The 12620-nt window shown below is 47.7% G+C and overlaps 1 protein-coding gene across 7 annotated transcripts; it reads right to left on the minus strand.

The window, feature by feature from the left end:
• Positions 1-3133: 3133 nt before the first annotated feature.
• On the minus strand, positions 3134-9346 carry LOC119360594. Of its 7 annotated transcripts, XR_005172793.1 has the most exons (11): positions 9043-9346; positions 8703-8832; positions 8527-8608; positions 7608-8335; positions 7445-7517; positions 7099-7278; positions 6943-7014; positions 6245-6684; positions 5036-5227; positions 4518-4929; positions 3134-4404 (listed from the first exon to the last, which is right to left on the minus strand). XR_005172793.1 is itself a non-coding variant. In XM_037626169.1 (8 exons), exons 3-8 carry the CDS (start codon positions 7485-7487, stop codon positions 3529-3531), a joined length of 969 nt encoding a protein of 322 aa, XP_037482066.1. In that variant the 5' UTR covers positions 7488-7517; positions 7608-8832; positions 9043-9346; the 3' UTR covers positions 3134-3528. The 7 variants fall into 7 exon arrangements, 3 of the variants coding, with proteins under 3 accessions (XP_037482066.1, XP_037482065.1, XP_037482061.1); XR_005172792.1 differs by having other exon boundaries at positions 7608-8608; XR_005172797.1 differs by lacking the exon at positions 7099-7278 and having other exon boundaries at positions 7608-8832.
• Between the last annotated feature and the right edge of the window lie 3274 nt (positions 9347-12620).

A 12620-nucleotide genomic window follows, 5' to 3' on the forward strand; every position in this document is an offset into this window, starting at 1 on the left:
TCAACGTGGATGCAACTATGCTTTTATGAGGTTATCGGCTAGTTGCATGTCCTTTGATAGACATGCAACTGCAAGTGTTGCAACCTGATTGAAGTGCATAGCCCCCAACGTGGCTGCAACTGTGCTGGTATGGGGCTTCGTCAGCTAGTTGCAACTCGACTTCAGTGGGTTGATAGGGGTTGTCGGCCATTTGCATGTCCATCAATAGAGTTGCAATTGCAAGTGTTGAAAGCCGATTGCAACTGCATGATGTACAACGCGGCTGCAACTGGGTTGGTAGGGGGTTGTTAGCTAGTTGCAGGCCCACCGGTAGACATGCAACTACAACTGTTGCAATCCGATTGCAATTGCATGGCGCCTAATGCAACAACAACTGGGTAATTTATCTTTTCCCTTCGAAAATAATATTGATATCCATTTGCACGCTAGTTGACAGCACATAGTTGTATATCCTTTGTTTGCACCCAACTAAATTAATTGTCTTCTTCTTTATTTTTGTTTTTTATTTCTTTGTTACATTAAAAAAATCTTTCCTTTTTTAAATATAAAATAATTTTTTTAAATAATAAAAGAAAAGGTGTAACAAGATGACACGAATGCAAGGAGCGGAACATGAGCGAAGCTAGCCACAAAATCGGAGCTCCATTACACTGTGTAGCAATGCATGTATTAGGTGGCTAAATAAAAAAAAACAACACACAACGATGGATGAGTGCAACACAACCGAACAAAAGCCCATGTGGTCTCCAGCTAAACAAAAGCCCATGTGGTCTGTAGCGAACACAGAACAAGGAACGGAGTCACATTCAATCAACTTTTATACGATGACGTCATGCGACTTAGACTTCACGAAGTCTAAGTCGACTGAGTTCTATACAAACCCATACTTTTATCCTACAGAATATGCAAAAGGTGCAGATTGGGTATTCGAACCCTTGACCAGTTGTTATGGATGGCATGTACTACCACGAGGGTGGGACTTGGGACATCATCTGCAAAAGCACAGTACGATCGCTGTCATGTGGACCTCTACGTCCACATGTCATCGGCACCATTGCACCATGCAGTAGTGAAGAGATCTCCTCCCCTTACCACAACACCACGACTAGTTTCTTGTTCTATGAGAGTTGCCATGGCCATTTAACATTACACGGACGTTTATATTCAAAAGTTTTGATACATGTGTTTATAGTGGGTGGCGAGATATAAGCGACTAACGGACGGTAAGCAAATTTGTCGTCCAGTAACCAGATTCTTGGGCGCCACGCGCACGCGCGGCCATATACGTGCTCCCTCCGTTTCAAAATAAATGACTTTACTTTTTTTTTAGATGTAGATGACTTTATTTTGTACTAAATTAGTACAAAATAGAGTTATCTATTTTGGAACGGAAGGAGTACCTGACAAGGGCCGGACTTTGGAGGCAAGCGGGACTACTAAAATAAAACGTGGAAGCCTTGTTTGGGGCGCTAGCTAGGTGGGCGATGGCGTGAGAGTAGTTTAGTTGCTTTGTACCAGTGGAGTTGGATCTCGTGTAACTTCTAACATGTACTCACCAACGTGAAGGGAAGGGATATACCCATCTTCTTCTTTAATATATAGTATGCATACTTGTGCCTATTCGATAAAAAAGGAAAATGTACCTGCTGACCTCTTTACACTGCAACACGTGCTTGTGGCGATCCAGTAGACCATGTAGTATTGTAACGGTGAACCCACAGAGTCAATCCGTGCTTTATTATTAGGGAAAGATGGGATAGAGGGAGTACATGTTGGACATGCAGCCTAAGTAGATCTCTTGCAGCTACAAACACAGGCAATCAACTACTGACAGAGAGTCCATCTGCTTGAACGACCGCATCAGTTCAATGTTCTTTCGTCTCACACTTGCAGTGAAACAGTTGAGCAAATTATCCCGATTTACCCGGAGAACCCAAGCTTCAAAAATACTCCCTCCATCTCGAGATGTAAGACGTTTTTTGATATTATGATAGTATCAAAAAACGTCTTACATTTCAGGACGGAGGGAGTACAAAATAAAAGCTGAAAGAGTTCACTGGTCATAAACTCATAAGCTTAACCAGCTATGTGCATTGCTGGATACAGAGGTCGGAGGGTACATCCTCTTGTTGAATAAAGGAAAAAAAATGTCAAGATACGTAGTAATGAATGAAGAAAGATACCAGAACAAAATTTGAAAAATTCAAGAAGAGGAATATGCTATGGCAGTTTGATCAACAAGATAGACTGATCGATCAGGCTTGCGACCATAATCCAACTACTAACTCTCATTGAGTGCCCCTCTCGGCTGCCATAATAATTTGTCAACCTGTCAGAAGGTCACCGCAGGCTCAGGTTCAGACCAACCAAGGACCCTCCAAGAGGTGTAGAGTGCTGGGTGGTTCGGAACTTTGCAAAAAGTTTGTCCACGTAATATTTTCACGAAAAGAGCCGTATCAACTCTGAACATCGACCTGCTTCAGTTTGTCGTCTGTGCAATAGTAGGACAGACCTTGTCATATTTCTAATCAGTAACAAAAAAAAATTGTCGCACGGTTTTCTAATCTCATTTGTTTCCTTGTAACCAACACAAAAGTATCCAAGATTACGCAAATACATCGACAGGATATTATATTTACATAAGCATCTACAACTACAAGCAAGTATTCAGTAATACTGTATATCAGAGTGGTTCAACTACAAGCATCTACTTGGACAAGGAACGGATTAAGGGACTTGAACTATAGGAAGATGAGTGGCCATTTTTTAAATAATAATTGAGAACAATGATGGATTTATGCAAATATCACCTGTCCAATAAGATAAAATTAGGAAAATATGTTGGGACACAAACTAAAAAAACTTAGTGCAAACATATGACTTAAAAGAGGTTCGGGATTTGCCATGAAAGTATAGATCATACCTGAATCCGCTTCTCATTAATTACCTCACTAAATTGTAACAAAACATGCAAACATGTAGGAAATTAGAGACTCTGACCAACCAAGGCCAGGAGGTATAAAATACTGTGGTAAAATCCAAAACATGGATGAATGTGCAGGGAAACTACGTCACAGGTGCACAGGAAACTATTTAACAGTTCGTCCACTTGCGTTTCAGAAGAGCAATGTGCTGACAGTCAATGAACACTAGTAGCAGAACCATATTAATTCTGAACATTGATCGATGCTACAATCCACGATGATAATACCAACTTGATGTAATTAAGCAACGCTACAGTGTTAAACTCAGCATACTACTTCATATAATTCCAGCCATATACAAAACGACCACCACATACACTCCTGTAACTGGATCGATACAACCTGTGCATGGCCCAGAGGCTAGAAGCTGCGAATGTAACCAAAGATTATGCATACTTACTCTTCACTGGTCACCCTTACCAAGAACCTGACATATTACACCTGCAACAGTCAACTGAACATCTTTGCGGTGCCGTGTTATGATGTAGCCAACTCGACGTGGACTGGCGCCAAATTTCTCGAACCAGTCAAGCTCCGGTTGCTGCTAGGCTTCTTCAGTGGCAGAGCCACATCCTTGTCCTTGACATCCTGCAGCTGTTCTAAGATATGGGAGCTTGCAATATGAATGTATAACAATTATGCAGTGCCTAGATCATTAAATGTTGTTTCACTACAGTACAGGCAACAACTTGTGATGCTAACCTGTCTTAAGATATTGAAATGCCTGCAGAATCTACAGGATCCAAAAGAAATCAGTTCATGTTACATCAGAACCTAGTACAAGAAATAGTCTAGCAAATTATCGGATTAGTGGGAGAGGACGAAAGCTACAAAATTAAACTAATCAGGCTTGCGGACATATTCCAAAATTAAAACTAATCAGGCTTGTAAACTTGTTGGAGATATGCAAAATGCTGGGCGGTTCTGGAAGTTTCAGGACATGGGAAACTGAAAAGAAAAAAAAACTGGGGCCGCACACAAGAAATCTCTGAGAACTTTGTTTAAATAAAGGTTTAGTTTCCCTCAACAAAAAAGTTAATTTTGTTCAGGAAAGGGGCCATATCAACTCTGAACATCGATCTGCTTCAGTTTGTGGTTTGTGCAAAAACACAGCACAGTGAACAGAATCTGCATCTAGAAGAAGAATTAGAGCCATGCTCTAAACATAACCACTACACATCATAATTTATGCCAGGTTACACACACACACACACACACACAAAAACTCACCCTTAACACTGCTGCAACTGTATCCAGAGAACATGTGCAAAAAATACTGCACAAGCACAGAAGATTCAGACTTGTGCAGACTGCAATGCTGTGTCTCCAGCGCATATGTGTAAGGCTCTCTGTTGATATATATGTCCTTTCTTCTCCCCTGCTCATGTTGTTCCTTGTAATGCTTGGTACATTTATGTCTCTGAAATTCAAAGTTGCCGAGAATGAAAAAGAAAACAGTTTTGCAGTAAATTGCGGAGAAACAAATCCTTGAAAGGGAAAGAAGATAAACATGTAAGAATGCAAATACACCACCGTTGTAAATGTCGTGCTGCAGTCCTTGAAGTGGCATTTTGTTAACTGGGCTCTAGTTCACTCACTGAATTCACTAGACAGGGTTCAGGAAATACGCTGGATTCAGGTTACAAGCTTATACAAGCACAATTGTGCGGAATAGAAGAATCAAGAATTGGGGGGCTTAATTAGGGTTGAGAGCCTAGATAAACTATGATCCGTGATTGATCTTCGATGACTTTCCTCCTGGCACTGTGAGCTTCTTAAACCGTCCTTATCAAATGACCCAGTCGTCTCCACTTACTAGCTTGTTCGGTTTACGTGGTCAGTTGCTTGTGCGAAGGCCCACCACTTGTGTGGGCCTGGGCTCTTCATGGGCTTCTGGTCCACCGGCAGGAGAGGTGCTGACACAATTAATCCTATTGGTGGAAAGCTACAAAATGGCAAGCGGTTGGTGTGTGTCTGATAAACTTCTGAAAGAGAAAGGCATGGGTACAGGAGGTAAACTATGTGGTATGGGATGGCTGCTTTGTGTTGACCTCGACGTGAGCACTAGATCCCTCATGAATCTTCCTTTCATTCTTTGAAGAAAACTCCTCGCGACACCCAGCGAATCTCCGTGCGAAACGTTTCTTCGGCTCATGGACTTCCCTAAAAGGCTTGGCTAAATTGTTCTTACTGTCATAGCTCATGGTGCAACCATTTACATGGCTCTGGCACGCAAAGGGCCTCTGCAACATTTTAAAAGGATGTACATATATGTGAGCAATCGTAATCCCATATCCAAAGTAAAGTTCACTTTGAAATAATACAAGTGAAGTTACACGCTACCATTTACATAAGATTATTATTCTTGACAAACTTTAAATAATAGATGTACATAAGATTGTAGACTTTAAAGCTGACCAAGCTCTTCTTTAACAAGTGTACTTTTTGTTATGACAATCATGGCACTATTTGAACAATATTGATAGTTTGTTTCACAATTGATATTTTTCTAAACAAATATGATGGAGAACAGAAATGTAAAGAGATACAAATGACACCAATGTGGAGGCTGTAGCCCATGGATTTCGAGTCGCTCGACTAGTCTATGAGTCGCAAAAATATGGTCGACTAAGCTTAGTGTCGACTGGCGACTCTGAGTCACGACTAGTCACAATGCAGGCTCGACTTCTTCCGAGTCGCTCCCCCAGAGCGACTGTCGCGACTCGAAAACCATGCTGTAGCCTCTAGAAATCGGCATGTGACCTCGGGATTGAAGAAAGCAGGGAGAGGACAGAGCATAATACAAAAATACAAATGAGAACAAGAAAAGTAAATACGAAATACCAAAACAAGTAAAAAGAAGGCTGTTTGATTGATCCCATAAAAATCAGATGAATATTATGTGAAATTTATAGAAGAACAAAAATGCTAGTGTTTCATTGGCCACATATATCAGTGGCTATATATGTTCAATTGTATTGATTAACAGAATTTCAGTTGTTACGAAATTTTATGTTAAATATTACGCTTTTCATATAATTTCCCAAAAACTATTAGAATTTTATTGGTTCTCCACTGGTTATAATCAAAGCAACCAAAAAATATTCAAAACGTAACCAGTGAGGATATTATAATTATGTTTTTGGCTCACTTATAATCACTTTTTTGGTAAAAAAATAGAACTACATATATAAAAATGTATATCTAAGAGAATAATGATGTTGCACGTGCAGTTGTGTGTGCCAATGTGCTAGTAATACCTTCTGCATTGGAGATGAAATGGCGTTACTCCTAGCTTCTGAACTTTTATTGTGTAACAAGGCCAAGTGGCACTCTACAGTAACCTTCCCACCACAGATTGTATTCTTCCCCAAGGTGTTATTATCATCATAGAGCACTTCACTCATTTTGTTGGCGCAACTGACTTGTATGTTAGCCTTATCACTATTCTGTTGCTCCAACATTTCAGTATCTTCTCTAGTATTCTTTGTCAGGTTGTCGGTTTCAGATTTATCTTCTAGAATATCCCCGTCACAGCTTTCAGAAGGGAAAACACCAGCCGTTTGCAGAGTCAGTTCATCATGACACGGGTCCTTTTCCATTGGCTGAATCCTAGCACTACCACCATGCAGATCTTGACTTGATTTCTCACCAATATCATGTTGCTCTGAACTCAAAGGAGTCTGGCTGATGTGTACTTCTGCAGTACGAAACAATGTTATATACTTGAATCTATTTCAGGCACAACACAAACATAAGGAACATCTAATATATGTTGTCTTTCCCTCATCACAAATAAAATAAAATAAGGAACATCCTTTCTCCATCCTACATTGGAGACAAGGTTGGGACCCGACTGTGATGAGACTGACAAATTGCTGGAAGTGCAATTGCAATTTGAAATTGAAGGATTTAGTGAATTCTTTTGTTCATAACTGGGACAGATATCAGATTGTACCTTGTGCTACTTTCTCAAGAGTTGTAGTTAGCTTTGTTCTTCCGTCAGATGCCCAGCCACCAGTTGCTTCTTCTGCAGATAAGTAGAGATTATAAGGAAAATAAATCTGAAGTATGTAGATTTATTTTTTCAAAAATAGGTATGTCTTTGTGGTACCGTTGGCATGAGAATCTACGGCATTGATGGCTGCCGCTGTTGTTGCATCTGTGTGTACTGCATCTCCAATACCCAGAGACGCCAATGCACGCTGGTTATCATCATCACATGACGCATCCTCAATACCACTAGATCCACTGACATTAGGGGATTCCACCTGAAGTTGACTTTGGAGAGATGCTGCAATGTATAGAGTGAATTAGAGGAGGAGCGCACATACAGGTAACATGGGTCAAGGACTCAAGGGACACAGGCTCTGAAATTTTCCCCTCTATATATTTCTGTATCATGTATTTTGACTGTACCAAACCACCCCTATTTCGAACTGAGCTACATTGAGTATTACCAGATTCCGATCCACCAGAAGAGGCGCCTTCGCGGCCATCCATGTTCTTGCTAGGAATCTGAACACTTTGTCTCTATAAATGTACAAGAGAAGATACATGTCACCCCTATTTCAAACTGAGCTACATTGATACAAATGAAAGTAGGGAGAGTTAAACGCTTACTCATTAGACGTTGATGATCTTGTGGACTCTACACACACGAGCGAGCGTCCTCCGGGAGCATCTCGCTCACCCGGACACCCTTCTCGCACTTGCAACAAAATTTACCTTGCTTATCCTCCTCCTCCTTCTTTAGTGCCCAGACTTCCAGGCGGAGAGGTTCCTCCACTATGAGGCCATCTTTGCCGAAGGAGCTATTGAGGCCTTGGAGGCACACGAGGCAGCCCTTGCCGTCTCGGAGCTCTCCGATGGCCCAACTGGTAGAGACTATCTCCCATGGGACACCGTGCTCTGAGGACTCCATGGTGCTCGTGTCAAGCACCAGCAATCTGGCGACATCAGTTTCCCAGAATATGTGGCCGGCTGCATACATTGCCTTCAATTGCAATTTCGTCAACTGAACCTTCGTCCACCCAGTCTGTGGGTGGGTGGACGCGCCACTCAAGCGTGCCGGAGTTATACTCAACGGCTCATACATTGAATCTGGAATTGCTCTGCCACTGCAAGGACTCCTCGGCATGCTTCTGTTGGCCGTGTTGCTCCACGGAGACCATATGGCGGGCAAGGCCGTCAAGCAAGCAGTCGCCGAGGCACTTCCAGCGCTGGTCAAGATGCGTGCGCGGGCCGATGGGCACACGCCGCTCGGAGAGCGGGTCATAGATGCACAGTGAACCGTCGGATCCGGAGAGGAGGAGGTGGCCATTGCAGCAGTCCCGGAGGCAGTGGTGGAGCTAGCATTTGACACCAGGGTGGTCCGCCCCCCAATTTTTTTTTCATAAGCAATATGTTATATGAACGTGCTAGCTAATTATCAATATCATAAAGCAATATGGTCTTATGAACACTCTAAAATTCTCAATTAAATTCTAATTTTGCATAAAGAAGCCTACATAGTAAATACTACCTAGACCATAGTACATACCTTGACGAGTTCAAAAAGACTATTTTTCTGGCCTACGCTCTTGCATTGCCACGAAGGTATCAATTATATCATCTTCATTCATCTGGGAGAAAACGTCCCTCTCAATGTACGTGACTAGGCAATCATCCAAAAGACTATCAACCATCTAGTTTGCTCTTCAATCAAAACATGCATACACAAAAATTCTCGGGTTTGCTCTTCGGCCACATCCGGCATAGTCCCTGCCTTCTTCTTCTTCCCTATCTTAATAGCTTCTCTTTGAAAAAGAGAAACAATGTCTCCGGCCCTCTTCATTCTTCACTAATTCTGTAACAAAAATTACTTTCTATCAATACACAATACACAAGTAAATTGAGGCATTATGTGCAGAATGAAAGTAATTGAGGAAGAAATGATAGTTGGCTTCATTCAAGACAACTATAATGAAATAATTGAGGCAAAATTTAAGCCTTAAATGTACATGAAATTGGGGCAAAAAAAAGCAAACCTAAGTCTGAAATTGAGGCATTTGGGTACCTTAAATCGGCCAGGGGTTTGCCGCCGTGGTGGGGCTTTGAAGGGGGGCGGCCGGGCCGGCGGGGCGCCAGAAAGAGGATGCGGGACGCCGGGACCGCAGTCCGCAGGGGCGCAGCCGCGCGCAGGGCAGGGGCGCGGCTGGACCGGGCGGCCGGGCAGGAAGCCGGGAAGAGGGGAGGCGGGCATCTCCTGGACGGCTGAACTCCGGGCTCCGGCCGGCGACCGGCGAAGCCGCGAGGAACGGAGATGCCGCGACGGCTGGGTGTCTTGGTCGAGCAGAGCCGCAGAGGAGTCGCTGAGCGAGGGGGGCGACCGGGCGAGACGAGGGTTCTGCTTTTTTTTTGAGAGAAAGACGAGGGTTCTGCTTGGACAGGCCGTGATGCGTTCGTCCCTGGATAAGTTACTGGGCTGTTTTTTCCTCTCAGGCCCAATTATAGATATCTATATCTATACTACTCTATAGTGTACAAGTTTTAAATGTTTGGATCTCAAAACCAAAAAGCAATGTGAGCCGTTGATAGAGTCAATCAGATGGCTGAAAATTGCAGGATTCGCAGCTACAGTATGAGCTACAGTACCAGTGAACGTACCACTGGTTTCTAGAACCATCACTATATACAGTGTAGGAAAAGTTTTTTTTATGAAGGTCACCGGGGGAGGGCGAAGCCCTCCACCTGAATCTTTTTCTTTTTCTATTGCCTCACACCCCTAGGAAGGGGAGGTTTTATTACATACATGCATGGGAGAGAGGGAGAGAGAGGGGGGGGGTGACACCGGCGCCAACAAGAGGCCAAAGTTAATTTCCCCGAGAGAACGCACCGAGCCACCTATCAACGCACGCCCGGTCGGTCACCTTCAGACGGCCCTTCCAAAGGACCGAGTCTTCCCGGCAGCACCCGAGTAAACGGGCCAGAGAAGGTCGGGCGCCTTGGAACACCACGGCATTTCTGTGTTTCCACAGCTGCCAGCAGCAAAGGAGGGTGAAGGAGGCGTGGGCAACATCACCGGTCACCCCCCGCACGTCCAGGGCTTGAAGCGCTCCAACATGGTAGTTCTTCCCGACCACCTCAACGCCCACGGCCAGCCAGAACGAGCGGGCAAAGGGACAATCGAAAATCAGGTGATCCGCCGTTTCGACCACCTGCGCACAGATAGGGCATGCAGCCTCCGTGCCCGTCACAACAGTCTTCCGTAGCAGGACATCCCTCGTGTGGATCCTCCGTTGCACGAGGAGCCATCCGAAGAACCGGACCCGGGACGGCGCCGCGCAGCCCCATACGAAATCAGCGAAGGAGGCCCGCGTGCCGCCGAAGCGTTCCAGGGCGTAAACGGCAGCCGTCGCAACGCCCCCGCTCGCGCTTCGGCACAGCACAGGGTAGCGTTCGTCCTCGCCGGGGGACTCCCGAACCTCAGCGATCAACGTCAGGAGCGCACCCCGCTCAGCGCCACCGACGGTAGTGAGTCTGGGGACGAGCACCCGGTCCAGGCCGCGGGCGCGCACCTGCCAGACGGTGGCCTTCGTGTCCGTAGCGTGCGAGAGGAGGGCAGGGAAGGCCGCCGAGACAGCTCCGCATGGCAGCCAGTGATCAAACCAGAAGGACGTCCGCCGTCCATCCCGAACCGCCACCGTTGTCAGACTCCGATAGAGCGGCAGCATCTTGGACAACGCCCTGGCGTGCTCGCCGGCCGACCGAGAACCCGAGGCGGAGAGCAGGGAGTGCCCGCCCAGCCCCACCCACACCCACTCTGCCCACCTTGATGACGTGGGAGCCGCGTGGAGACGGTGCAGCATCTTGACCAGCAGACACCGGTTTTGCGTTGCGAGGTCCCGCACGCTGAGGCCCCCCTCCTCCTTGGAACGGCAGACCCGCTCCCAGGGTACGAGGCATTGAGCGCCGGGGGCACGGTCGGCCGCATTCCAGAGGAAGGCGCGGCGCAGCGAGTCCAGCTTCTTGAGCACCGCCGGAGGAAGTAGCATGGTCGCCATCGCGTACGTCGGAAGGGCATCCAGCACCGTGTTGAGCAACACCAGCCGCCCGGCAGGGGAGAGGAGTCGAGCCCGCCAGCCTGACAGGTACTTGTCCACCCTCGCAAGCATAGGGAGAAAGTCGGCGAAGGTGAGCTTCTCCCAGGACAGCGGCAGCCCGAGATAAGCCTGCGGAAAGCCCTGGACGGCGCACCCAAGAGTGCCAACGGCCTCCTCCAGCACCTCCGTAGGCACGTGCATGGGGACGAGCGTGCTCTTGGAGAAATTTATGTCCAACCCCGTCGCGGCCGCGAAGTCGTCGAGGATGCGGCGGAGGCGGGCCGCTGCGCCACGCTCCGCCCTGAGAATGACCAAAGTGTCGTCGGCATACTGAAGCACCAGCGGGGGAGCCCCCTCAACGATCGGGTGGTGGAGCTCGCCGTCTTGCCGGATCATCTGTTGGAGGACGTCGGCGACGATGAGGAAGAGGTAGGGCGAGCTCGGGTCTCCCTGGCGTAGCCCGCGGCGCACCGTGAACCACTTCCCCGGAACACCGTTGAGGAGAACCGCCGACCGGGAGGACCGGAAGATCAAGTCCATCCACGCGCACCACCTGTCAGGGAAGCCGCGCACCTCGAGGATACGCCGGAGCGCCCCCCAGTCGACCGAGTCGAAAGCCTTGGCGAAGTCGAGCTTGAAGACGAGGGCGGGGGCTGTTCGCTTGTGGCAGCATTAGATCACCTCGGCGGCGAACACAAAATTTTCTGATATGCTTCTCCCCGCCAGGAACCCGGACTGGTCGACGTCGATGATGCCTCCGATCTGCTGTTGCAGCCGCGAGGTGAGCCCGCGGCATAGGATCTTGACGTCCCCGTTTTGAAGGGAGACGGGCCGGAATGCGCCAGGTGTGGGCACACCCACGCCTTTGGGCAGAAGCGCGATGTACGCCCGGTTGATGGCGTCGAGGTTCGCGGTCCCGTCGTGGACCGCGGCAAAGAGGCGCTGCAGGTCTCCGGAGACGGTATCCCAGGCGGCGTGGTAGAACGCGGGGCCGAGGCCGTCCGGCCCAGGCGCGCTGGACCGATCGAGGAGCCCGGCCGCATCCTTGATTTCGTCAGGCGAGAACGTAGCCACCAGGGCAGCCGCGTCGACCCGCGCGGCGTCGCGGTACAGGCCGGCCAGGTCAAACCGCCAGACGGAGGGCCGCGCCCTCCCCAGCAGCTCGGAGTAGAAGGAGAGCAGCGCCTCCGCCTTCCCAGCGTGGTCGAGCACCGTCACCCCGCCCACGTCCAGGGCACGGATCATGTTGGCACGGCGACGGTTGGAGGCGCTTGCGTGAAAGAACCCAGTGTTCTCGTCTCCCTCGCAGACCGCCCTGCACTTCCCGCGCTGCTTCCAGTATGAGCTCTGACATTTGATCGAGCCAGCAAACGCAAGCCTGGAGTCGCCCCGGAGCTGCATCTCATCACGTGTCAAGGGGCGGCACTCCTCCCAGAAATCCACCAAGTCAATCACGAATTTGCAATCATTATCAAAAGCTGGAATAAATCTGTGCAATCTTTTCCAAACCTTGGCCGAGCCCCTGAACCTTTTCTTGCGAGCCGCCAAGCAC

The sequence above is a fragment of the Triticum dicoccoides genome, chromosome 1A (genome assembly GCF_002162155.2).
Source record: "Triticum dicoccoides isolate Atlit2015 ecotype Zavitan chromosome 1A, WEW_v2.0, whole genome shotgun sequence".
NCBI lineage: Eukaryota > Viridiplantae > Streptophyta > Magnoliopsida > Poales > Poaceae > Triticum > Triticum dicoccoides.